The sequence below is a fragment of the Oncorhynchus nerka genome, linkage group LG3, assembly GCF_034236695.1.
Source record: "Oncorhynchus nerka isolate Pitt River linkage group LG3, Oner_Uvic_2.0, whole genome shotgun sequence".
Taxonomy (NCBI): domain Eukaryota; kingdom Metazoa; phylum Chordata; class Actinopteri; order Salmoniformes; family Salmonidae; genus Oncorhynchus; species Oncorhynchus nerka.
In genome coordinates this window covers 35,929,339-35,956,232 of record NC_088398.1, presented here as the reverse complement: position 1 = coordinate 35,956,232, position 26,894 = coordinate 35,929,339, and the positions used below count along the sequence as shown (strand labels likewise).

The following is a 26,894-nucleotide window of genomic DNA, read 5'->3' as shown; positions in this document are numbered from 1 at the left end:
ATGGATATTCATGGCAATCAACCCTCATTGCACAAACAATGCGTCAGAATATGGATTATATCATTTAGCTTTCTAAAACATTGTGCTGTCTTTGTCGGCTTGTAATGCTTTATTAATATAACAGCCATGCACCTATGTTGAGCACCATAATGCCAGTATGCATAGCCCATGAGGCATTACAATGTACTCATGAAGAGTGTATTCATAGAAAGTGTAATGGAAATATTAAGATATTACTGAGTGGATATTATACATGTACTCCTAGTCATAAAAGAAGTGGACATCCTTTTTTTTTTTCCAAACAGAAAAAATATTAATTCAATCGAGGAACAGGAAAACCTCTATTGGATCATTTTATTTAACTTTTTTTCAAATCTCTTCATGAAAACAAACAACAAACAGAAGGAAAGTGTCTTAACCAGAATGTGATTTTACTGTCATGTGCAAAAAATATCTAAGGCATGTTACACATATCTATAACATAACATACTGCAGTTCAGGAATCAGCTGAATCCAACAGTTCACAATTTGGTAGAAAACCGTGCAGTTTAGAAAATGTAGACTTTAAACAGCATCAAACTCAGCACCTTTAATGTTATTTTGCCTCCTTTTCAGCATGACATTTAAGTGGCAGAAGTTTTTGTTGATCGTGTAACCTGACCAGGAAAAACTCTGGGCTCTAAATCCATGATGAATAATTTTGTTCTTCTTGGCTCAAATGTGAAATACTGTTTTATAAGACAGTTCACGTCACCTTGTTTCCTAACACAAATAGCTACTGTCTATGACAACTAGAAATTCGATGATGTAAAAATTGTCATAAGTCACATTATACAAGGGAACAATTGACAAAGCATATTGTTGACAACCTAAACATTTTATTCTCTGTCTCCTATCACACACTCAAAACACTGAAACACACACGCACATATGCACACACAATTATTTGCTTAATATATTCTAAAAGGTTCTACATCCAACACTGCAAATACATTTTGAATATCTTAAATATAATTCTCACTACTTCATATATTTTCGTTGTGATAAAATCTATAGACTTTCTTTGAAAAACATCCCAATCAAATGGAATCACTAAAAAGGCATATAAATATGATCTCACTTGCTGAGATATTCCTTAGTAGACAGACACATAGGGGAAATTTACAGGACACAGATACATTTTAGCCCTGGACTAAAAAGCTTCTCCATTGACCATGCTTTTTTATTCCAGGACTAGGCGTAATCTGTGTCCGGGAAACTGGCTTGTAATGTGCTGCCTCAGGTACACTCTCATTAAAACAATGACACAATGTCTCATGTGGAATATACAAAATATAACTATAACATATATATAAATAACTGTTATCAGGCAGTGGTTTCTGAAATGAGTGAATGTACCAGACGTGTAAACACCACGGATTAACTATCCTGTCATGAAACAACTGTACATATAGGGTAAAAAAACTAAAAAACATAATGAATGAAGGTCATTATTGTGCTATTGTACCCAAGGGTGAACCAAGATGGGAATAACACACAGGCAAGAAACAAACAACTTCCTATAACCTCGGTCCCATCATGCTTAGAGAACATTCTCTTGTGATGCACAGTATACAACCAAATGGGAACACAATGAAAATGTTCCCATTATGTTCTGGGAATGTTTGATTTTTGTTACCCTCCTCCTCCTGTCAGGGCAGGCCAATCTTACAAGCCTTTCACATTATTTGCACAAAGGTTTTGATGCAGAAGTGTCGGAAAGTTCAAATGATGTGACCTGTGAGTGCAGCTCCATCAACCCCAAAGCCTTGCACATGCGTGTTGTTTAGTAATGCAGAAGCCTACAATCTGGCAGCCCAATACGCATAAAGAATGTGAAAGGCCTATCAGAGCGGACTACGGACTGGACTAATCTTCACTACTCTTTTCCGAGCCTGTTCCCATGGCAATGGCCTCATAGCAGTGATCTACCGCAACGTGTTCTGGCGACTGGCCGATGGGGAGCTCGTAACCTTTGCTCGCTGAGCCCATGCATTTGCGAGTGCCAGGCTGGTAGAGCTGCATGGCCGGTCTGTCCTGTATGGAGAGGAGGCAGGAACATGGGAGAGAAAAGCGACACAATCTGGTTCACAACAACAACAACAAGCAAAATGGCTGCTAAACTATCAGAGTTGTTTTCCTTGACACACATTGAGCCTAGTTCTGGACAAAAAAAACTATTTCAATGGAGATTCTACATTGAGAGCGCTTTTAATCCAGGACTAGGCTTAATCTTTGTCCGGGAAATCATCCATAAGAGGGCTATTTACAGTAAGTGAATAACGTTCAGGACAGAAAGAAAATGAAACCTGTCTAAGTTTACTGTAAGATTCTGATATTGTCAGAGTTTTGTGCCTATTCTGTACTATCTACATTTTTATCATTGAGAATGGGAGTGTCTATATTAATTAATTAAACGACTTTGGGTAATTGAAAAGCTCTATATAAATCCCATATAAACAACAAAAAAATAAACACTCACTGTCAACTGCGTTTATTTTCAGCAAACTTAACATTCAACAACTGATACATAAACAGAACAATTTCACAGACATGTGACTAACAGAAATGGAATAATGTGCAAATTTAAAAGTAACAGTCAGTATCTGGTGTGTCCACCAACTGCATTAAGTACTGCAGTGCATCTCGTATTCATGGACTGCACCAGATTTGCCCGTTCTTGCTGTGAGATGTTACCCCACTCATCCACCAAGGCACCTGCAAGTTCCCGGACATTTCTGGGGGGGAATGGCCCTAGCCCTCATCCTCTAATCCAACAGGTGGGATTGAGATCAATGGGATTGAGATCCGGGCTCTTCGCTGGCCATTCCAGAACACTGACATTACTGTCTTGGAGGGGAAAGGAAATCATGCACAGAACGAGCAGTATGGCTGGTAGCATTGTCATGCTGGAGGGTCATGTCAGGATGAGCCAGCAGAAAGGGTACCACATGAGGGAGGAGGATGTCTTTCCTGTAACGCACAGAGTTGAGATTGCCTGCAATAACAACAAGCTCAGTCCGATGATGCTGTGACACACCGCCCCAGACCATGACGGACCCTCCACCTCGATCCGGCTACAGAGTACAGGCCTCGGTGTAATGCTCATTCCTTCAACAATAAACGCGAATCCGACCATCTCCCCTGGTTAGACAAAACCTTGACTCGTCAGTGAAGAACACTTTTTGCCAGTCCTGTCTGGTCCAGCGATGGTGGGTTTGCGCCCATAGACGACGTTGTTGCCGTGATGTCTGGTGAGGACCTGCCTTACAACAGGCCTACAAGCCCTCAGTCCAGCCTCTCTCAGCCTATTGCGGACAGTCTGAGCACTGATGGAGGGATTGTGCATTCCTGGTGTAACTCGGGCTGTTGTTGCCATCCTGTACCTGTCCCGCAGGTGTGATGTTCGGATGTACCGATCCTGTGCAGGTGTTGTTACAGAGTCTGCCACTGCGAGGACGATCAGCTGTCCGTCCTGTCTCCCTGTAGCACTGTCTTAGGCGTCTCACAGTACGGAAATGGCAATTTATTGCCCTGGCCACATCTGCAGTCCTCATGCCTCCTTGCAGCATGCCTAAGGCACATTCACACAGATGGACATCTTTTGTTTGATGTTTTTCAGAGTCAGTAGAAAGGCCTCATAACTGTGACCTTAATTGCCTACCGTCTGTAAGCTGCTATTGTCTTAACGACTGTTCCACAGGTGCATGTTCATTAATTGTTGATGGTTCATTGAACAAGCATGGAGACAGTGTTTAAACCCTTTACAATGAAGATCTGTGAAGTTATTTGGATTTAATTTTGAAAGACAGGGTCCTGAAAAAGGGACATTTGTTGCCGTTGATTATTAGTGGTTCAGGCAGTGAAGCTGGTGAAACCATTTTTGTATTTCTTGTCATTATTATTATACCAATTCTGCAAATTTGGTGAAAAAAAAAAATATATTCCCGTGAGATAATAAGGCCTATGAGGAAGTAAAGTTGCATGATGGTAAATGGCCATGGGCCACACCCACTGATGCAATGCCATTAGCCACATGGTCGCGCTACAACAAGCGATTGAAAATGCAACCTTTAAAAGGTGACGCCCCTCAGCTCATAATTCGGTTCATTGGTCCCTCTCCTCACAAGGAACACATTTGCCTCATGAACCCATAAGGTCCACCATAATGGATTTTCTGCCATTTAGAATTTTGTGAAAAACACTTAAATGACATCTACTCTGGAACCACTGGACAGATCTAGAATAAATGTAATATATAGAATCTATGGATCAATGTCTCTCAACACAATATGTTCCAGGTTAGCATCTCAAACCACATGGTCGTTACTGACCAATACACATTTATATTCTAAACACTGTCAAGACTCAAAATATGCAATCACATTGAGATTGACACAGTGGTGCTATAATGGGGACGTTTATATGTCTTGTTCGGTTTGCCTCAGAGTGATACAATTTGTCATAAATGCTCAGGGATATGAATCTAGCTAACCTGTAAAGTATGGTTCAGTTCGGCAGCATGGTGGTACTGTTGGACAGGAAAAAAATATTCATGCAAGCTCATTGGCTTATAGCGGCCATATTGTTTCAGCTACAGTCTTGGAAATATTGAAGATGTGTATCCATAGATGCTATATAACGAATTTGGTGCCGATTGCTCCAGTGATTCTGGAGAAGATGTTTAATAATTTTTTTCTCCAAATTACATCAAAAGCACATTGTTAGATGTTGATATGTTAGATGCTGTACTAGCAGATGCCCCAACCTCCGGCCCCCACCGATCAGACCTGGGTTTAAAAAGTATTTTGTCTTTCTTTATCTGCTTTTAATTGAGCTTGCCTGGCGCAATAAATTACTCCCAAAGTGCACCCCCCTCATCACCCATGTAGAAAGCCTAGCTGTACCTTAGCTGGTTGTGGAAAGGATAGCTGACTGTACCTTGTTTGGCAGAGCCCCTCCTATCTGGTGTGGCCCCTCTGACTGGGACGTCCCTCTGTCCTGATGGGCTAACACAGACTGAGAGACACAAGCCTGGATCAATAGGAGTAACATGTAGATATGTAATGTTCTTATGTGTGGTGCATACAGTGGGGCAAAACAGTATTTAGTCAGCCACCAATTGTGCAAGTTCTCCCACTTAAAAAGATGAGAGAGGCCTGTAATTTTCATCATAGGTACACTTCAACTATGACAGACAAAATGAGAAGAAAAAAAATCCAGAAAATCACATTGTAGGATTTATTATGAATTGATTTGCAAATTATGGTGGAAAATAAGTATTTGGTCAATAACAAAAGTTTCTCAATAATTTGTTATATACCCTTTGTTGGCAATGACAGAGGTCAAACGTTTTCTGTAAGTCTTCACAAGGTTTTCACGCACTGTTGCTGGTATTTTTTCCCATTCCTCCATGCAGATCTCCTCTAGAGCAGTGATGTTTTGGGGCTGTTGCTGGGCAACACGGACTTTCAACTCCCTCCAAAGATTTTCTATGGGGTTGAGATCTGGAGACTGGCTAGGCCACTCCAGGACCTTGAAATGCTTCTTATGAAGCCACTCCTTCGTTGCCCGGGCGGTGTGTTTGGAATCATTGTCATGCTGAAAAATCCAGCCACGTTTCATCTTCAATGCCCTTGATGATGGAAGGAGGCTTTCACTCAATCTCACGATACATGGCCCCATTCATTCTTTCCTTTACACGGATAAGTCGTCCTGGTCCCTTTGCAGAAAAACAGCCCCAAAGCATGATGTTTCCACCCCCATGCTTCACAGTAGGTATGGTGTTCTTTGGATGCAACTCAGCATTCTTTGTCCTCCAAACACAACGAGTTGAGTTTTTACCAAAAAGTTATATTTTGGTTTCATCTGACCATATGACATTCTCCCAATCTTCTTCTGGATCATCCAAATGCTCTCTAGCAAACTTCAGACGGGCCTGGACATGTACTAGCTTAAGCAGGGGGGACACGTCTGGCACTGCAGGATTTGAGTCCCTGGCGGCGTAGTGTGTTACTGATGGTATGCTTTGTTACTTTGGTCCCAGCTCTCTGCAGGTCATTCACTAGGTCCCCCCGTGTGGTTCTGAGATTTTTGCTCACCGTTCTTGTGATCATTTTGACCCCACGGGGTGACATCTTGCTTGGAAATCCAGATCGAGGGAGATTATCAGTGGTCTTGTATGTCTTCCATTGCCTAATAATTGCTCCCACAGTTGATTTCTTCAAACCAAGCTGCTTACCTTGCAGATTCAGTCTTACCAGCCTGGTGCAGGTCTACCATTTTGTTTCTGGTGTCCTTTGACAGCTCTTTGGTCTTGGCCATAGTGGAGGTTGGAGTGTGACTGTTTGAGGTTGTGGACAGGTGTCTTTTATACTGATAACAAGTTCAAACAGGTGCCATTAATACAGGTAACGAGTGGAGGACAGAGGAGCCTCTTAAAGAAGAAGTTACAGGTCTGTGAGAGCCAGAAATCTTGCTTGTTTGTAGGTGACCAAATACTTATCTTCCACCATCATTTGCAAATAAATTCATTAAAAATCCTACAATGTGATTTTCTGGATTTTTTTCTTCTCATTTTGTCTGTCATAGTTGAAGTGTACCTATGATGAAAATTACAGGCCTCTCTCATCTTTTTAAGTGGGAGAACTTGCACAATTGGTGGCTGATTAAATACTTTTTTGCCCCACTGTATGTACTGTAATTTTCACTGTTTTCAACATGATGTAGGATGACAGTACATACGATCAACTTATGCTGTAAATCATCATCTCGCGCACAATAAAGTTGTATTCAAATAAAAATGTCTCCACTGCAACAGTATAACACTGTCTTCACAGCTGACGAAACACAGACTTGGGTATACATGCTGCTTGACAAGCAACTGGAAATGTTTTCAGTGGTTCCTCCTTTAAAAGTTGCGTCTTACTGTGGCACTGCATTTAATTCTCAACCATTTTTTGTTACTGCAAGTTATTGTTAGTTTGACCACCAGAGGGCATCTTTGAGAAGCATTTTATCGTGTTCCGTATTGGCATTACCAGAAAATTTAAAACCTTTTTGTAATAACATAAAATATGGGAATGATTTTAAGAAATTTGGCTTAATTAATGTTATGGTGTTTCTATTCAGAGAAAAACTAAAAACAAAACCCTCAGGGTTTCCGTTAGGATGGAATGGAAAATACGGCGATGTACACAATGACGGTTGGGAGTAGGCTACAGGACTGGAGGACCGTTATGCTGTTCTGCTATTCCAAGGATGTGTAACCGAAGAGAGATACCACGAGTGGGCACAGAATGCATAGCCGCTGTGGTTACAACCTTGTTCAGATATTTCTGTAAATCAGTGATATTTATTCCCATAGTAATTCATTATGGATCCATAACTAAACCAACATCTGCATTTTGAAAGAGTCCCATGTTAACTACAGTATGTATTGTAGACTGCAAAGTGCCTAATAAACTAACACATTTCGTTAATAAAATAATTATAAAAAAACTATTTCAAAATGCAGATGTTGATTTAGTTATGGATCCATAACGAATTACTATGGGAAAAAAATATCACTGATTTACAGAAGTATTGGAACAAAGTTGTAACCACAACGGCTATGTATTCTGTGCCTACTCGTGGTATCTCTTCGGTTACATATCCTTGGAATATGTAAAACAGCATAACGGTCCGGGCGGCCCTTGCTGTGCCAGGTGAGCAGTTGGTCAAGTTCTGTTGTCAGAAGAGGAATGGAAATGTCAGGGTGAACCGACGACCTGACAAACCTGCCACGTTCTGTATGTTGACTCTGCCTGTCAGAGGTGGAGTTCCAGAGCTCACAGGTGTGCCTGGCATGGATTGTGACGCCATCTCGTTCCTTTTCAACTCGTGAGTGAGTCAATGACGATTCAAGCAATTGACTCACTGATGAATGAAGATGAGCGATCGGCAAAGGCAATCTGTAATCTGCAGGCATCACGGCTCGGTAAGAAATCTATTTTTAATTCTCAGAACATTAACTATGTGTGTTTTCTTGTTTTGTACTGTTCTGTAGTTTCGACCCAATGATTCGTCTGACAAACAAAGTACTTTGCGTCCTGCAGACCCAGATCAAAGCTGGCGAGACATTCAATAATGTCATCTTCACAGACGAATCAACCGTGGCCCTTGAGCAATTTGCTCAAAATTGCTACAGAAAAAGGAAGAAGATCAAGAAGATTAACGAAAGCATAAAGATGTTGATAAATAAATGCTTTTTTTAGTTAGAAATGTAACACTTTAGAGTACTTCAGCATCGAATACATTGCAAGTTGAGGGATTTTAACAACAGTAGCCGGGCTATAAAAAGTATATTGTCCTGCTAATAGGAATCATTTGCATGATGGGCTACATTCTTTATTGTAACCACAATGTCACACATAATTTGTATCTACCTTTTGGGAATTACAAATGTGCACTTTATTTTTAGTTACATTGTTTTAGTTCGAACGTGCAGCCTTTTTTTCTTTAAATGATTGATCTATATAGGATGCTACATTTTTGACCGGTTGCAATTGTAAGTAGGCCTAATAAAGCCTCATAGCCTACCTCAGCCAGTTAAGTTATTTTATATAGATCTAGGCTCCGAAAAAATAGACTCCAATTAAGCCCTCTTGTTGTTTGTAAAGTCAAATTCAAAATTCAAAAAGGCACTCGCACATCTGAGCTACCTTTTTTTGCAGGTGCATGGCAACAGCGGGATAAAGATGAGGAAAAAGAAGAGGGAACCCGCACACTGCTCTTGATCGTATCGCTGATCTTTAATAAGATTTATGTATTGGCCTCACAGCCTTCGTCAGAGCTTTTATGAGTTTAAAAAACAATTAGCACCCTTATGTAGACCTAGCCACACCCACATCCGTTCCACACATTGAAAGGGGTTGGAGGCAAAGGAAAAACAAATAAGTGCTACCAAATATAACAATATCCATTTCATAAATATTCAAATAAAGTGTTTACATAAAACGTATTAAACACGTCTGTAAAACCACAATGAGGACATCGACCTACCAAGCAAGTTTTCATAAATCATTGGGTCCCGTGTAAGTAAAACATCAGAGTAATCTGAAATAGGGGCATAATTCATGTTGAAATTTACAACGTAACATACATAGGCATTTCATAATTAAGACCTTTGGGAAATAATGTCTGGAGGGTGAAAATCCCAAAACATTCTGGCTGATTTTCTTTTGTGACTGGCAGTTGGCATGGACCAATTTATCGCGTAAATAAAACATGCCAGTGTTTCTTGACCGCATCTCCCACTTTTCACGTGTTCAAAGTATATATGGTTGTGAACATTACAGACTGTTCTTTAGCGGGTCTTTTTTGTAGCAGTTCATTGTCGTGGTTTCCCCAATGCCAAATTAAGAGCTTCATCCACACATTGTGGAGAACAGCCTCCTCTTAGAAACCTATTGCGCATCTCCGCTGCTTTTTCTAGATAGTCCTGAAAATGATTTGTTGCAAGCTGGGGAGGAGGGGGTTTCACACCTAGCTCGGCAATTAGACAATTCTTTAGTAAAGGTTGAATAGTCTATTGTTCAGCTAATAGCCCATCCTGCTATGCTTGTGAAAAACTAATAATAATACTTGTCCCCCTTTCCACGTTAAAGATTCCAATTGACCCAGTGTCTTTAGCCACAATCGACCCCAACCCAAATTAATACATTTGGCACAGTCAATAGCATGCTGGACTTCAGGCAAGAATGTTGAGGGTTCGAAAATCTGCTCCCTGCTTGCTAAAAATGAATGAGTTTGATACACCTGGTATTGGATATGGCTGGGGGGAAAAACCTTGCTAAATAGAGATTTTGGTAAATTAACTTTATAAGAAAAAAGTATTCACAATCGTTAGTCTCTACATTAACTAACATATTCCTCTCAATTGTAAATGTTGTGCTTGACTCGCTTTGATGTTATAACTACATACATTTTGCTTCCAGTAATGTTTTGTCAGCCATCTTTGCTGAAGTCACCAGGGACGGGTGGCCCGCGTCAAATTCGTCATTGGAACCATTCAATATGATTGGTCATATAAAAACCTTTGGACCCAAATGCATAATGAGTTCTCTAACTCCCCCTTGTGGTGGTCAGGAGCAATGAAGCTGTGACGCTGAGTACCTCTAAGTCCCGCAGTGTAAGCTCAAAACTTTTAAAGGAGAAACCACTGTATGGTGGGGTTATATTCTAAAAAAAAACAGAATATATTACAAGAATGTAAAACAACCTTTGTTAACTTAAAAATACTTAAAAGTACAAACGAATCCAACCTTGCAACAATTTTTTTTTTTTTAAACCTTTATTTACCTAGGCAAGTCAGTTAAGAACAAATTCTTATTTTCAATGACGGCCTAGGAACAGTGGGTTAACTGCCTGTTCAGGGGCAGAACGACAGATTTGTACCTTGTCAGCTCGGGGGTTTGAACTTGTAACCTTCCGGTTACTAGTCCAACGCTCTAACCACTAGGCTACCCTGCCGCCCCAACAATACTTTTTACAGTGTACGCACAGGAATAATTACACAGTAATAAAGGCACTGTAATGTAAAACGTAGCCTGTACATTACCAATGTTATTTCAATAAAAATTAACCGCAAAAAGAACAACCTACCCCAACACCAGAACCTCTCTTGCTCACCTTGTCGCTCACCTTGTTCCGGGTGCGGTCCTTCCTGCTAGCGCCAATGCCTTCCCTGTCCTCCTTACCCACCTTGTCACCCGTACTGGGGCAGTAGGAGTAGGAGCCGTGGTGGTGGCCATCTTTCTTGGCCCGGTCCTGGCAGTAGCCTTTGCCCCACTTGGTCTCCTCCTTGCGCCGTATGAACTTGTCAAACTCATAGTGGTGGCGCTGTCGTTTCCTCTCCTCATCTCTTCCTCTGTGGTCTTTGTCTCTCTGCCTGCGGCCGTGTTCTCCCTTATCACTCTCCATCTGACCCCTAGTGGCAGGAAAGGGAAGAACAGTTAGAATGGTTATCACACTGGAGGGTTGTGGTATCAGTTTAAGACCTTGGCCCTGAATAGAAACATTCGTTTTGTAAAGGTAAGGTTGTAGGTGGGTCATGGCCAAAGTTGGCATCCCACTGTGAAAAGGAAGTTTCGCTCAAAGTAAAAGGCTCTTTCTCACCAAGTCCGTGATTTGGACGAAAAAAATGTATATGCGCACCTCGTGGTTTTTTCCCCACCCCTTTTCTCTCCCCAATTTCGTGGTATCTAATTGGTAGTTGTTACAGTCCTGTCTCATCGCTGCAACTCCCGTACTGACTCGGGAGAGGCGAAGGTCGAGAGCCATGCGTCCCCCGAAACACAACCCAACCAAGCCGCACTGATTCTTGACACAATGCCCATCCAACCGGGAAGCCAGCCGCACCAATGTGTTGGAGGAAACACCGTACACCTGGCGACCGTGTCAGTGTGCACTGCGCCCGGCCCGCCACAGGAGTCGCTAGTGGGCGATGAGACAAGGATATTCCGGCTGCGACAGAGCCTGGACTCGAACCCAGAATCTCTAATGGCACCACTGCGCCACTCGGGAGGCCCATGTCTCATTTTTAAAAATCTGTATTGTTGTCTATCACTTGTTTTCTTTGGTGCAATTAAATAAAACAAGAACAATAAAACAAAAATATTGTCCTGCTGCAATCCGTCAAATATTTATTCAGCACTGGATAGATTTTTGCTTTCACATGTGAAAATAGAGGGGTTGGTTGTTTAGCAACAACCACTGCGCTGACAACTATGGGGCAAAACAGACAGTTGGCTGAGATTGTTGACAATATGTCAACTATATTTAATCTCCAAATGTTTATTGAAAACAAATACATTTGCACAATGAGCACTCTCTCAAATAGATCTTTACAGTTGTTGGTTAGCTAGCTAGCAAATTTTAGCCATATTAGCATTGACATGAAATCAGTCAAAACACCTCAAAACAAGACATGGTGTCAAGAACAAGATAAAACTAGCTGAAATGAGCCACCATCGATTCCCCACATGGCAGACATTGTCATTTTTGCTAGCTATCTGACTGTTCAGAATCATAACAAAGCACGGCTTCCAGTCACATTGATGCGCGCAAATAATTGCGTGAACTTGTCAGCCAACCAATAAGCTGAAATTGTTATCTGGGACACTGACACTGACAGGTCGCGCACTGCCACTGACAGGTCTGTGGGTTTCGTTGTGTGAATGAATGAATTAATACATTTCTCTGCCTTTTTTTTTACATTAACATTACATCAGTGCAGCAATGTATCAATAGCCAATCTGATCACATCACACTAGCTACATGTCGCTCTCGCCATTCAAACGTCCCTGCCAGTTCATTACCAACGCTGTAGCCAAGAGGATCGATCTATGCTTGTCTCCTTGAATAGGCCTAGGCATGAAATAACTTTCAAACTATATTGCTGTTCATTGTCAATATAGGTTGCTCATTCAAGCGCTAGAGAGAGGGGGAAGAGAAAGTTGAGTTGCCAGCAGAGATGCATGAATTGCGCATGAAGGGAAGACAGAGAGCTGTGTAACATGCTGACTACACCGCTCGCGTCGCAAAATACATTTACACACACGTTATTCAATCATTGCACCCATACCGCTCGCGGGCGTCAGCGAGCGTCTGCATGGTCAGGCGCTAAAATAGAAATTGGTTATATTTTTGGCGCTCAACGTGCTGCAAGTCCGGCCTCTCCCATCTCCTCACTGGATTTTAGGAGCATATACCCACGTGGGTGATTGAAAGATGAACTTAGGTGCACACTCCAGTAGGTTGCTGTAAAGTTGATTGCCAACCGCCATATAAAGTCTAACGAAGAAAAATAAGCCTTAAGGAAGGAGGAGAGATGACGAGAAACAAATTCTGTTTACAGTTTTATCTGTGGATTAATTGTCAGAGTTGAGGACCTTGTGCATTTCAGGTAAAATAACAACTCAATGTTTATAAAGGAGTTGGGTTAAATGCAGAACATTTCAGTTGAATACATTCAGTTGGACAACTGACTAGGTATCCCCCTTTCATACCAGGACAAATTAGCTAGCAACAGCAAGTAAAAGTTGAATGATTTTTGACCTGTCCCCAAATAAATATAATTGTTTCAGAGTTTGTTTTGATATTTCAACCTGTGAGTCCTGATCGCTTCTGGGTGTGGGTGAACAAAATCAACGTGACCAGTTTGGTCAGCATGTAAGTTAGACAATAATTAAATGCTTAATTACAGGCCCCAACAATTCAGAGAGAAAATAGAGTGAAAAGAGAAATAATAAAAAAGTAATAACATGTGAGTAATGAGTAACATGTGAGCAATGAGTAATGATAACTTGGCTATATATATATATATATATATATATATATATGGGGTACCAGTACAGAGTCTGTGCAGGGGCATTATAATATATTAATGAATCATTCGTATAGCATTTTTTTTTTTTTGATAGACCTACTAAAGTGAATCTAGGCGATCACCTGTTCTATAAGCAACCCTAAAAGACAGACAAAATCCGTTGGCGTTTACCCTAATCAATAAGTGGTTGCACAGATTTAGATAAAACACTCAAGTTAAAATGAAGTGTCAAAATAACCACATTGCTTAAAAAAAATGGCTGATCATTAGGCTATGGAAAGGTTGAATGCATGTGTTATTTTCTAATGGTTGTCAATTTCATCTTCATATAGCCTATATCAACGCTGTCTCTATATCTCCCACTTAAAACTTTCCTAATCAATTTTAATGATAGGCTTCATTGATTGAGCACTACTCTATAACGTAGACTAGTTTTTGATATCCAACAGAAATTACTTTGAAGTTAATGGATAAATGTGATTTGCTTATGTGTCTGAGTAAGATGCGCTGCAGGAGGCTTTGATTGAGGGGTCCTTTTCGGTCTGTGGGCAGGTGGGTATACGTGTAGGCTATGAGTTCATTAATTCTTTATGTCCATTCATATAGTTTAATAAAATAGACCTAGCCTGTCTGGACTTCATCTCTTTAATCAGATAGAAAGAAAACTGTAGGTAGCAAGCATCATGATGGTCAGCATATTGTATGTGTGAGAAATGATGACAGGTGCCAGTTTTACGTTTCCTCTCTAATTAAATGTGCCACTGAATGAAACGTAGCCAATAATAACATATTGAGTCATGATCCATCCTATAGATGAATAGCCTATCCTAATATTTTCAGTTGCATATTGTTTTTCCAGTATTGTATTATTTTTCTCATTACTTCATCCTCTACAGCATATTAGTACTGAGAATGACCACGGCAGCATTGGTGATATTATACGAATTGTTTGGAAAAGTGGAAGGAAATATGCATCAGATTTTATGTGAATGGTTTAGTGCGTCAAAATCTGAATCTGTATTTTTGGTGAATTCGGATGAAAAGATTGCTATGCAGTTGGTGAGAAAAGGGCTTAAGGCATAGAAAACATCCCACCACCCATTTTGGTTTGTTATAACTGAGAAAAACAAAAAAACAGAGTTATCTACATGAATAGTTCACTTAAAAAGGTACTTACTTGTCCTTGGCTTCCTTGAACCTCATTTGTCCACTGGGTTTGTCCCACTTGGCCCTTTCCGTATCCCCACTGTCCCCTTTGTCCTTGAGCCTGTCAGAGTCCATGTCATCGTCCCGGTCACACTTCTTTAGGAGCTGAGGCAAGCCCAAAACACACTTACTACCCAAAAACTACGAACACTTATTTGCACAACACAGTAACTAACTATCTGTTCTTTCTTTAAGCCTTAAATGGCCAGTTGCTACATACATTTTTTGACTTATAAGTGATATTTGATTCTTGAAAAATCCATAAAAAATGCCTCATGAGCTGAATTCAACTCTTCTACCCAATCAGAATCCAAAATACAGTTGAAGTCAGAAGTTTACATACACCTTAGCCAAATACATTTAAACGCAGCTTCACAATTCCTGACATTTAATCCTAGTAGAAATTCCCTATCTTACATCAGTTATAATCACCACTTAGAATAATAGTAGAGAGAAGGATTTATTGCAGCTATTATTTCTTTCATCACAATCCCAGTGGGTCAAAAGTTTACATACACTCAATTAGTATTTGGTAGCATTGCCTTTAAATTGTTTAACTTGGGTCAAACGTTTCGGGGGGGCCTTCCACAAGCTTTTTGGCCCAGTCCACCTGACAGAGCTTGTGTGGATGAGTCAAGTTTGTTCACACAAGCTTTTTCAGTTCTGCCCACAAATGTTCTATAGGATTGAGATCAGGGCTTTGTGATGGCCACTCCAATACCGTGACCGGGTTGTCCTTAAGCCATTTTGCCACAACTTTGGAAGTATGCTTGGGGTCATTGTTGATTTGGAAGACCCATTTCCGACCAAGCCTTAACTTCCTGAACGATGTCTTGAGATGTTTCTTAAATATATTCACATAATTATCCTCCCTCATGATGCCATCTATTTTGTGAAGTGCACCAGTCCCTCCTGCAGCAAAGCACCCCCACAACATGATGCTGCCACCCCCGTGCTTCAAGGTTGGGATGGTGTTCTTCGGCTTGCAAGCGTCCCCCTTTTTCCTCCAAACATAACGATGGTCATTATGGCCAAACAGTTCTATTTTTGTTTCATTAGACCAGAGGACATTTCTCCAAAAAGTATGATCTTTGTCCCCATGTGCAGTTGCAAACCGTAGTCTGCCTTTTCTATGGCGGTTTTGGAGCAGTGGCTTCTTCCTTGCTGAGCGGCCATTCAGGTCATGTCGATTTAGGACCCGTTTTGCTGTGAATATAAATACTTCTGTACCCGTTTCCTCCAGCATCTTCACAAGGTCTTTTGCTGCTGTTCTAGGACTGATTTGCACTTTTCGCACCAAAGTACATTTATTTATAGGAGACAGAACGTGTCTCCTTCCTGAGCGGTACGACGGCTGCGTGGTTCCATGGTGTTTATACTTGCGTACTATTGTTTGTACAGATGAACGTGGTACCTTCAGGTGTTTGGAAATTGCTCCCAAGGATGAACCAGATCTATGGAGGTCTACAGGCTTTTTTCTGAGGTCTTGGCTGATTTCTTTTGATTTTCCCATGATGTCAAGCAAAGAGGCACTGAGTTTGAAGGTAGGCCTTGAAATACATCCACAGGTACACCTCAAATTGACTCAAATGATGTCAATTAGCTTATCAGAAGCTTCTAAAGCCATTACATAATTTTCTGGAATTTTCCAAGCTGTTTAAAGGCACAGTCAATTTAGTGTATTTAAACTTCTGACCCACTGGAATTGTGATACAGTGAATTATAAGTTAAATAATCTGTCTGTAAACAATTGTTGGAAAAATTACTTGTGTTATGCACAAAGTAGATGTTCTAACTCACTTGCCAAAACTATAACTGTTAACTTTGTTAACAAGGGCGGCAGGGTAGCCTAGGTGGTTAGAGCGTTGGACTAGTAACTGAAAGGTTGCAAGTTCGAATCCCCGAGCTGACAAGGTACAAATCTGTCGTTCTGCCCCTGAACAGGCAGTTAACCCACTGTTCCTAGGCCGTCATTGAAAATAAAAATGTGTTCTTAACTGACTTGCCTAGTAAAATAAAGGTAAAAATAAAATAAAAATGTGTGGAGTGGTTGAAAAACAAGTTTCAATGACTCCAACCTAAGTGTATGTAAACCTCTGACTTCAACTGTATATGTTTGTTTTACTCCAATGTTTGTAAACAAAGTAAATGAACAGTATATAGCATCAAAATATGGCTTAAACTCACATTTTGGTCATCCTTAGAACTATGAATTTGAGAGTGATTACATTTCTCCAGCCCCATCCCTCAGTTTTTTACCGAAACCGGCTGGGAGGGCGATTTGTTATTATTTTTACTGCTGATTGCAGCTTTTACTCTCGGTCCCAAGTTTACTAACTAACTAACTAATACTTAAAACTAACAAAACCCAGCACACAAAGGGCTTCCTAAACTCTTGAATTTAGTGAATGTGCATATACCACTCAAAATGAACCAGTGACCACCTTTATCTTGATCTCCTTCTCCGACAGCTTCTTCAGTTTATCCGCCTCCTTGCGTTTGCGTCTCTCCTCCTCCCTCCGCTTCCTTTTCTCCTCCTCCCTCTGGCGTTTCTTCTCCATCTCCCTGCGTCGACGCTCCTCTCTCTTTTCCTCCCTTATCCTCTGCAGAAAAATGGCATCTCATAGTGAGAGTTAATCTACAGTGGTTCCTAAATTAAAAGTTTTGAGTTTATGCTGTAGAGCACAGAGGTAGATTGTGGTATAGTGTGGTACTTAGCATCACTGCAAGGGGGAGCTAGAACACTGATTATGCATTTGGGTTCGGAAAATAAAGCACTGGTACCCAGGTGCTAATGTGTCTCTCTTCTCACTGAATGATGTGCATTGATGAATGGGTGATAGAAACTGATAATTGCCTCTTGAAAGACAAACAAAAAATGTAATGTTATATTCCATTATAGTCTTAAAATATATATGTGTTGACCCCCAAATTAATAAATTGATGGTACAGCCATATAGCCTCGGCTACTAAGCAGGGGTAAATAATACTCAAAACATGCTATTCTGTTATTTTGAAATACATTGTCATAGTATCATATCAATAGACCCTTGACGCCGAGTTGATTTCTATTTTTAGACTTGTATCAAACAGGTGAACAATATTTTTTACCATACAACACAAATACAAAAATAATTTATAAAGAATGTTTTATTTGTTCTAAGATGAAAAACATTTGCATTTACTCGTGAATGCAATTCCTTTAGCCAACATGTTGCGGTTTATTTATTGTTTACTTAGTCAAGGCTCCCTTTGATTTGATGAATTAAGGTCACTAATTAGTAAAGAATTCCCCTCACATGGTTGTCTAGGTCTTATTTGAAAGGAAAAACCCAAAACCTGCAGACACTAGGCCCTCCATGGAATGAGTTTAACACCCCTGATCTACAGTATTTGTTCATCAACATCTTAATGTCAATAAAATAATGATTAAAAAAAAGTATGTTTTAAAATGCAGATGTTTATTTCAACTGCATTTGAACTAAATTTAAGTTGCACTTCCACTCCATGATCATGGGTAAAATGTTGCAGAGATGATCAATGTATTTACTGCATTGTTGTATTGTAAGTTTCTCGAGCCAAAACGCTTGTAGGCTTGGTAGAATTATGTCATGAATGTTTTCAGTTGATAATTTTTTTTTTTTTTTTAAAGAGTTAGATATACTGTAGGCCTATCCAGCTGTAGATGGCACTTTACTGTTTGCCTGCCTCAACAGCGAGTGTGGCCTCTTTGAAGCGATAGGAAATCAACAACATCCCTCTTTCACAATAGCTGTTATCTGCAGTTTTGTGCTGGGAACTGTCCCACTCCGTGATCAATAGCTCCCTCTCCACAAGGACCCACTCTTTGTTTATATAATGGGCTGTAAGGCACAAGTATCCTTTTTCTTCCCTCTCTCGCTCAACTCCAGGACCACCCGCCAACTGATTTTTGGGCTGATGAGATAGCTCTTTATTTTTATTCATGGTAATTCACTACGCAGCTGTATTTTTGCAAACCTCTATAGTGTGAGAGGAGAGACTCTCGGACAGAAACATTCACACCACCAATAACTCGGCAAGGTGTTAAAACACCAATTTGTGCCACAGTTTAGGCTACCGCTAAATGCTGCGGTCAGTCATCTGAACGGGGATAGGAGCGAGCGCAGTGTGCCTATTGATTTTGACCTTCTGAATGAATAGATTTATGGAATGTTACCGAAAAGATAACAACAATAGAAATAAACATCTAGTGGCATCTCGATTTACAGAATATCCCTCCCTCATTTACACAACAAATATACAAAAGTATCCAAATTAGCGGGAGAGATAGGGGCATCTTGTCACACAGTGCTGAAGTTTATAATGGCTGTCAGTCAAAACCCATACAGTGCTGTGAATAAGAGAACCTTCTACAAGTAAAATTATCGTAAATAAAGGCCAGGATATAATGGTCACATATGAATAGAAACAATCAGATTTTGGCCTATAACCATCCAAATATTTCATTCTTCCTATAAGTTTACAAAGATTTTTTTTTTTATATATATATATATATATACACACACACACACACACACACATATATATATAAATCAAATTCAATTTTAATCATGAAGTGTATTCACCAATTGCATGTCATGGTGATCTTAAAAGGAGCATTTAACGGCAAGCACTGTAAAAGGCGCTGCATGGTCAATCCGACATCTGCATTGGCCACAGCATTTACTGGTGATGTGGCCTCCGCAGAAGTCAGAGCAAACATACTTTTGGAAGTTTTGGTATTTATTAGGATCCCCATTAGCTGCTGCAAAAGCATCAGCTACTCTTCCTGAGGTCCACATGAAACATAACATAATACATAGTACAGAACATTATTAATTGTCAAGGAAGTGAGTTTGTACAGGACCTCCCACCCTCACCTACCGTCAACCAATTATGTCAATGCGGAGCTATACAGAGCCCTCCGTATTGTTACAAAATTTGAGAGGTGCACAGCGATGTGGTACGGAGCTCAATTTGGTCTCTCTATGACTCCGGAGACTCCGTAATTGCGTTACGCCATCCATACGGCACCTCCGACCACATTTTCAGATCAAGCATAATTTGGCTTTACCGTGGTATAACGCAACTTTTAATTGAGGAACCACTGTATGTCTGGATAAGAGTCCACAATGGACAACTATAAACACATTATTTTTCACTGTTACATTGCTCTTACCTGCTTCTCAAGTTTCTTATTCTTGATGTACTCCAGAAGAGGTGTTGTTCTTTTGGCTGAAATTAAATCACATATAATGCAAAGTCAGATTGATTGAATGCCTGACTTATTGGTTGACTGATTGATCCTAGTACCTATGAGTTCCCTTGTCTTGGCCTCTATCTCTCCCAGCAGGGTTTCAGGGTTGGCCATGGACTTCTCCTCATCACAGGAGTAGTTCTCCAGAAACCGACAGTACTCTGGGTCTGCGAGGGGAGAAGGATTAGGATGAGTCAAGAAGAGGGATGAGGTCCATCAGTCACATTGTTACCAAGGATGTGGTGGTAAAGAATAAGGGGGGTAAAATATAGGGTTAAAGCCTCAGATGACAGGAGGGGATGTTATCAAAGCTAAATACGTTAATTTGGTGTAATAGGCATGTAATCTCTATTCGGAAAATAGAAAGGTTTGTTATCTGCATTTGTGTGCGTTTATCCTTCACTACATCCCAGATTTTTTTTTTTTTTGCGTTATTTATCAGATGCTAAAATAAATCCATAAAGTACAATGAGGGGGCTAAAACCCCATATACTATAAATGTAAAGGGTGGCATGGGATCCAGTCTGTGTTTGCCAGTCCCGACATGTTTTGACATTGAATGCAGAAACAATCAGGCATCCAGGCTATATGGCTGAATAGTTTCTAAAAAAAGACACAGGTCCAGCACCCACCTTCTTCAATGCTTCCGGCTTTGGCATCTTTCTTTTTGAGTTTCTTCTTGGATACTTTCTGAAAGGGTGCAAACTCTACCACAGCTGGGTACTCCTGGCCTGAGCAAATATTGACATGGAGACAGATCATCATTAGACAACACCTGACACAATGATCAAACAATTACCATGGCATCTGGGGTTGTGAAACCCTCATGTCTCATGACAGATTAGAGCCTACACACACACACAATAAAGCACCACAAAAAAAGAAGCATCACAAAAAAAAACACTGAGCGTTGACCATTGAGGATGTGTTTAATTGCATTATATACAGTGCCTTGCGAAAGTATTCGGCCCCCTTGAACTTTGCGACCTTTTGCCACATTTCAGGCTTCAAACATAAAGATATAAAACTGTATTTTTTTGTGAAGAATCAACAACAAGTGGGACACAATCATGAAGTGGAACGACATTTATTTTATATTTCAAACCTTTTTAACAAATCAAAAACTGAAAAATTGGGCGTGCAAAATTATCTGCAGAGATGGCTGTCCTTCTGGAAGGTTCTCCCATCTCCACAGATCAACTCGAGAGCTCTGGCATCGGGTTCTTGTACACCTTGACCAAGGCCCTTCTCCCCTGATTGCTCAGCTTGGGGCAGCCAGTCCTGGTGGTTCCAAACTTCTTCCATTTAAGAATGTTGGAGGCCACTGTGTTCTTGGGGACCGTCAATGCTGGAGAAATGTTGTGGTACCCTTTCTCAGATCTGTGCCTCGACACAATCCTATCTCTGAGCTCTACGAACAATTCCTTTGACCTCATGGCTTGGTTTTTTCTCTGACATGCACTGTCAACTGTGGGACCTTACATAGACAGGTGTGTGCCTTTTTCAAATCATGTCCAATCAATTGAATTTACCACAGGTGGAGTCCAATAAAGTCATAGAAACATCTAAAGGATGATGAAAGGAAACATGATTGACCTGAGCTCAATTCGAGTCTTACAGTGAATGGTCTGAATAATATAAATAAGGTATCTGTTTTTTATTTTACATAAATTAGCAAAACATTCTAAAAACCTGTTTTCACTTTGTCATTATGGGTTATTGTGCGTAGATTGCTGAGGAATTATTTGTATGTAATACATTTTAGAATAAGGCTGTAAGCATAACAAAATGTGGAAAAGTCAAGGGTTCCGAATACTTTCTAAAGGCACAGTACTTCTACCTACAGGACTATCTGCTCAAAAACATTGTGTAAACACTAACTACTAAGCACTAAGACATTGGTAATAGGAAATATTTAGGATAGGTTTCCCAGATATAGATTAAGCCTAGTCCTGCACTAAAAAGCAAGATCGATGGAGAATCTCCAGAATAGGAAGAAGAGTGGCAGCATTTTTCAGCTGTGCTAACATAATTGCAAAAGGGTTTTCTAATGATCAATTAGCCTTTTAAAATGATAAACTTTGATTAGCTAACACAACGTGCCATTGGAACACAGGAGTGAAGGTTGCTGATAATGGGCCTCTGTAAGCCTATGTAGATTTTCAGCTACAATAGTAATTTACAACATTTATAATGTCTACACTGTATTTCTGATCAAATTGTTGTTATTTTAATGGGCAAAAATGTTTTGCTTTTCTTTCATAAACAAGGACATTTCTAAGTGACCCCAAACTTTTGAATGGTAGTGTACATAAAAAAATATACCTTTGTTATCAATGAAAACATAGCCATCAAAGCGGTCTCTGAAGAGCAGGATGTCCTCTGGGTTTTTGAAGTTGATGTAAGCTCTGGAGAACAAGTGTGGGTAGAGGCTGCATGGAATTAACAGGTTGTTTTAGAAAGCCATTCCATCAAGAGCAGCCTATCTAAAATGTGGAGTTAAAAGAGTGATGATGACATATTCTCTGATACACCCTGATTTTAGGTGGTAACCTAATGATTAGATTACTGTGCTAGTGTTTTAGCAAGATCATTTAGAAATCATTCAGTCAGGCTGAATCGGCATTAACAGCAAAGGCGGTATGGACTTCACAAACCAAGGTTTGGTGAAGCCAATTGTTTAATATCTGTGGGTAATGTCAACATCATGATGTTGGCATCACCCGATGCAGATCTGAGAAAAACAATGATCTGTGCAGGCACCCTGTCCCAACACATGGAGTATCCTACTAAATATTCACCTTTGATCTGCAGGGAAGAACTCAAAGTAGTCAAAGGATGGAAGAGGACTGAGCTGTTCTTCCAGCTGGTCCTTGGACAGGTTGGGTGGAAGTCGCCTTATTACTACCTGGAACCGAGAAGGACATACATGCACAAACACAAAATAGTGGGTTGAAATTACACTAAAATTGGCAAGACACCAAAGACATTCATGGTCACGTTAATAGTTGGATGGAATTTACTCTTAAATCAATGAATTTGTACTGTGTGTCTTGGTTGTTTGATTACATACATTTCAACTATGACAGACAAAATGAGAAAAAAAATCCAGAAAATCACATTGTAGGATTTGTAATGAATGTATTTGTAAATTATGGTGGAAAATAAGTATTTGGTCAATATCAAAAGTTTTTCTCAATACTTTGTTATATACCCTTTGTTAGCAATGACAGAGGTCAAACGTTTTCTGTAAATCTTCACAAGGTTTTCACACACTGTTGCTGGTATTTTGGCCCATTCCTCCATGCAGATCTCCTCTAGAGCAGTGATGTTTTGGGGCTGTTGCTGGGCAACACGGACTTTCAACTCCCTCCAAAGATTTTCTATGGGGTTGAGATCTGGAGACTGGCTAGGCCACTCCAGGACCTTGAAATGCTTCTTACGAAGCCACTCCTTCGTTGCCGGTGCGGTGTGATTGGGATCCTTGTCATGCTGAAAGACCCAGCCACGTTTCATCTTCAATGCCCTTGCTGATGGAAGGAGGTTTTCACTCAAAATCTCACGATACATGGCCCCATTCATTCTTTACACGGATCAGTCGTCCTGGTCCCTTTGCAGAAAAAACTGCCCCAAAGCATGATGTTTCCACCCCCATGCTTCACAGTAGGTATGGTGTTCTTTGGATGCAACTCAGCATTCTTTGTCCTCCAAACACGCGAGTTCAGTTTTTCCCAAAAAGTTATATTTTGGTTTCATCTGACCATATGACAAATGCTCTCTAGCAAACTTCAGACGGGCCTGGACATGTACTGGCTTAAGCAGGGAGACACGTCTGGCACTAAAGGATTTGAGTCCCTGGCGGCGTAGTGTGTTACTGATGGTAGGCTTTGTTACTTTGGTCCCAGCTCTCTGCAGGTCATTCACTAGGTCCCCCCGTGTGCTTCTTGGATTTTTGCTCACCGTTCTTGTGATCATTTTGACCCCACGGGGTGACATCTTGCGTGGAAATCCAGATCGAGGGAGATTATCAGTGGTCTTGTATGTCTTCCATTTCCTAATAATTGCTCCCACAGTTGATTTCTTCAAACCAAGCTGCTTACCTATTGCAGATTCAGTCTTCCCAGCCTGGTGCAGGTCTACAATTTTGTTTCTGGTGTCCTTTGACAGCTCCTTGGTCTTGGCCATAGTGGAGTTTGGAGTGTGACTGTTTGAGGTTGTGGACAGGTGTCTTTTATACTGATAACAAGTTCAAACAGGTGCCATTAATACAGGTAACGACTGGAGGACAAGAGGAGCCTCTTAAAGAAGAAGTTACAGGTCTGTGAGAGCCAGAAATCTTGCTTATTTGTAGGTGACCAAATACTTATTTTCCACCATCATTTGCAAATAAATTCATGAAAAATGTGATTTTCTGGATTTTTTCCCCTCATCTTGTCTGTCATAGTTGAAGTGTACCTATGATGAAAATTACAGGCCTCATCTTTTTAAGTGGGAGAACTTGCACAATTGGTGGCTGACTAAATACTTTTTTTGCCCCACTGTATGCTCATTGAATTGAGCAATGTGATGTAGGCATTCTTTGGGGCAGAAGTGCACCGCCTATACCTTTGCAACTTTATCAACATAGCATAAGCTACAGTAGCGTTACATGCATACAATAGTACAGCAAACATACATATTACTTTGTTCAAACATAGGCCTACTACTTCAGATACACTATATATACAAAAGTATGTGGACACCTCTTCAAATTAGTGGAATCGGTTATTTCGGATGGTTCCGACCTAGAATATGTGGACATCTATAAGTACCTAGGTGTCTGGCTAGACTGTAAACTCTCCTTCCAGACTCATATCAAACATCTCTAATCTAAAATCAAATCTAGAGTTGGCTTTCTATTCCGCAACAAAGCCTCCTTAACTCACGCCGTCTAGTAAAACTGACTATCCTACCGATCCTCCACTTTGGCGATGTCATCTACAAAATAGCGTCCAATACTCTACTCAGCAAACTGGATGCAGTTTATCATAGTGCCATCCGTTTTGTTACTAAAGCACCTTATACCACCCACCACTGCGACCTGTATTCTCTAGTCAGCTGGCCCTCGCTACATATTCGTCGCCAGACCCACTGACTCCAGGTCATCTACAAGTCCATGCTAGGTAAAGCTCCGCCTTATCTCAGTTCACTGGTCACGATGGCAACACCCACCCGTAGCACGCGCTCCAACAGGTGTATCTCACTGATCATCCCTAGAGCCAAGTCCTCATTTGGCGGCCTTTCCTTCCAGTTCTCTGCTGCCTGTGACTGGAACGAATTGCAAAAATCGCTGAAATTGGAGACTTATCTCCCTCAACAACTTTAAACATCTGCTATCTGAGCAGCTAACCGATCGCTGCAGCTGTACATAGTCCATCGGTAAATAGCCCACCCAATTGACCTACCTCATCCCCACACTGTTTTTATTTATTTACTTTTCTGCTCTTTTGCACAACAGTATCTCTACCTGCACATGACCATCTGATCATTTATCACTCCAGTGTTAATCTGCTAAATTGTAATTATTTGCCTACCTCCTCATGCCTTTTGCACACAATGTATATAGACACTTTTTTTTCTACTGTGTTATTGATTTGTTTATTGTTTACTCCATGTGTAACTCTGTGTTGTTGTCTGTTCACACTGCTATGCTTTATCTTGGCCAGGTTGCAGTTGTAAATGAGAACATGTTCTCAACTAGCCTACCTGGTTAAATAAAGGTGAAATAAAAAATAAAATAAATTTCAGCCACACTTGTTGCTGACAGGTGTATAAAATCAAGCACACAGCCATGCAATCTCCATAGAAAAAACATTGGAGGATTATGGCCTTACTAAAGAGCTCAGTGACTTTCAACGTGGCACTGTCATCAGATGGCACCTTTCCAGTAAATCAGTTAGTAATTTTTGGGGGGCAGATACCGGGAGAACGCTACCTGCCCGAACGCATAGTGCCAACTGTAAAGTCTGGTGGAGGAGGAAAAATGGTCTGAGGCTGTATTTCATGGTTGAGCTAGGCCCCTTACTTCCAGTTACATTCTAGATGATTCTGTGCTTCAACTTTGTGGCAAAAGTTTGTGGAAGGCCCTTTCCTGGTTCAGCAAGCTACCATGCACAAAGTGAGGTCCATACAGAAATGGTGTGTCGAGATTGGCGAGGAAGAACTTGACTGGCCTGCACAGAGCCCTGACCTCAACCCCATCAAACACTTTTGTGATTAAATTGGTAAGCCGACTGCGAGCCAGGCCTAATCGCCCAACATCAGTGCCCGACCTCACTAATGCTCTTGTGGCTAAATGGAAGCAAGTCCCCACAGCAATGTTCCAACATCTAGTGGAAAGCCTTCACCAGAAGAGTGGAGGCCGTTATAGCAGCAAAGGGGGAGAAACAACTAAATTTGAATGATTTTGGAAAGAACTGTTCAACAGCAGGTGTCAACATACTTTTGGTCATGTAGTGTATGTTGTTGTTGACATATATTGCATGCACCTAATGCAGATCGTTAGAAAATTTGGTAGGCGCATGGCGATGCAGTACAGAGAGCTCAATTCGGCCTCTGCGTGCCTTCCAGAGGCTCCATAAATGCGTCACACCCTCCATAAGGAGAACCGACAACATTTTCGGATCAAGCATAAATTGTATCTTAGCATACCTCTCGCGTTCGCTGCCTGTGGTGCCGATTATGTTGCCTCGTCCATATCTGCGGCCGACTGCAATAACAAACACGCCATCACAGCGCTCTGCCTACCTTAGTAAATACCTCCTTCTTCTCTTCTTTCTGCTTTGAGTTGACAAAGACGGCGTCCTGTTCCCTCGGAATGTCTCTAAATTGTATCTCGACGACACTTTTCTCCCTGCCTCCGGGCATTTGGTCCTTTTCAGACCTCATCTCTCTCCATCTCTCTTCCTCTCCTGTGGAAGTCACTATGTCCCCTCGCGAGAGTTCTAAACCAAGTACCGCGAT

At 40.8% G+C, this 26,894-nt stretch overlaps 1 protein-coding gene across 5 annotated transcripts; it reads right to left on the bottom strand.

Moving 5' to 3' along the window:
* Positions 1 to 336: 336 nt before the first annotated feature.
* On the bottom strand, positions 337 to 26,894 carry upf3a (UPF3A regulator of nonsense mediated mRNA decay). 5 transcript variants are annotated; one of them, XM_065011566.1, is made up of 11 exons: positions 26,679 to 26,894; positions 22,694 to 22,800; positions 22,218 to 22,300; positions 20,525 to 20,623; positions 19,949 to 20,059; positions 19,815 to 19,870; positions 17,059 to 17,217; positions 14,586 to 14,719; positions 10,711 to 11,008; positions 4,981 to 5,073; positions 337 to 2,076 (listed from the first exon to the last, which is right to left on the bottom strand). In XM_065011566.1, exons 1-11 carry the CDS (start codon positions 26,817 to 26,819, stop codon positions 1,909 to 1,911), a joined length of 1,449 nt encoding a protein of 482 aa, XP_064867638.1. In that variant the 5' UTR covers positions 26,820 to 26,894; the 3' UTR covers positions 337 to 1,908. The 5 variants fall into 5 exon arrangements, with proteins under 5 accessions (XP_064867638.1, XP_064867632.1, XP_029486754.1 ...); XM_065011560.1 differs by having other exon boundaries at positions 22,218 to 22,324; positions 26,679 to 26,892; XM_029630894.2 differs by having other exon boundaries at positions 4,981 to 5,058; positions 10,723 to 11,008; positions 22,218 to 22,324; positions 26,679 to 26,892.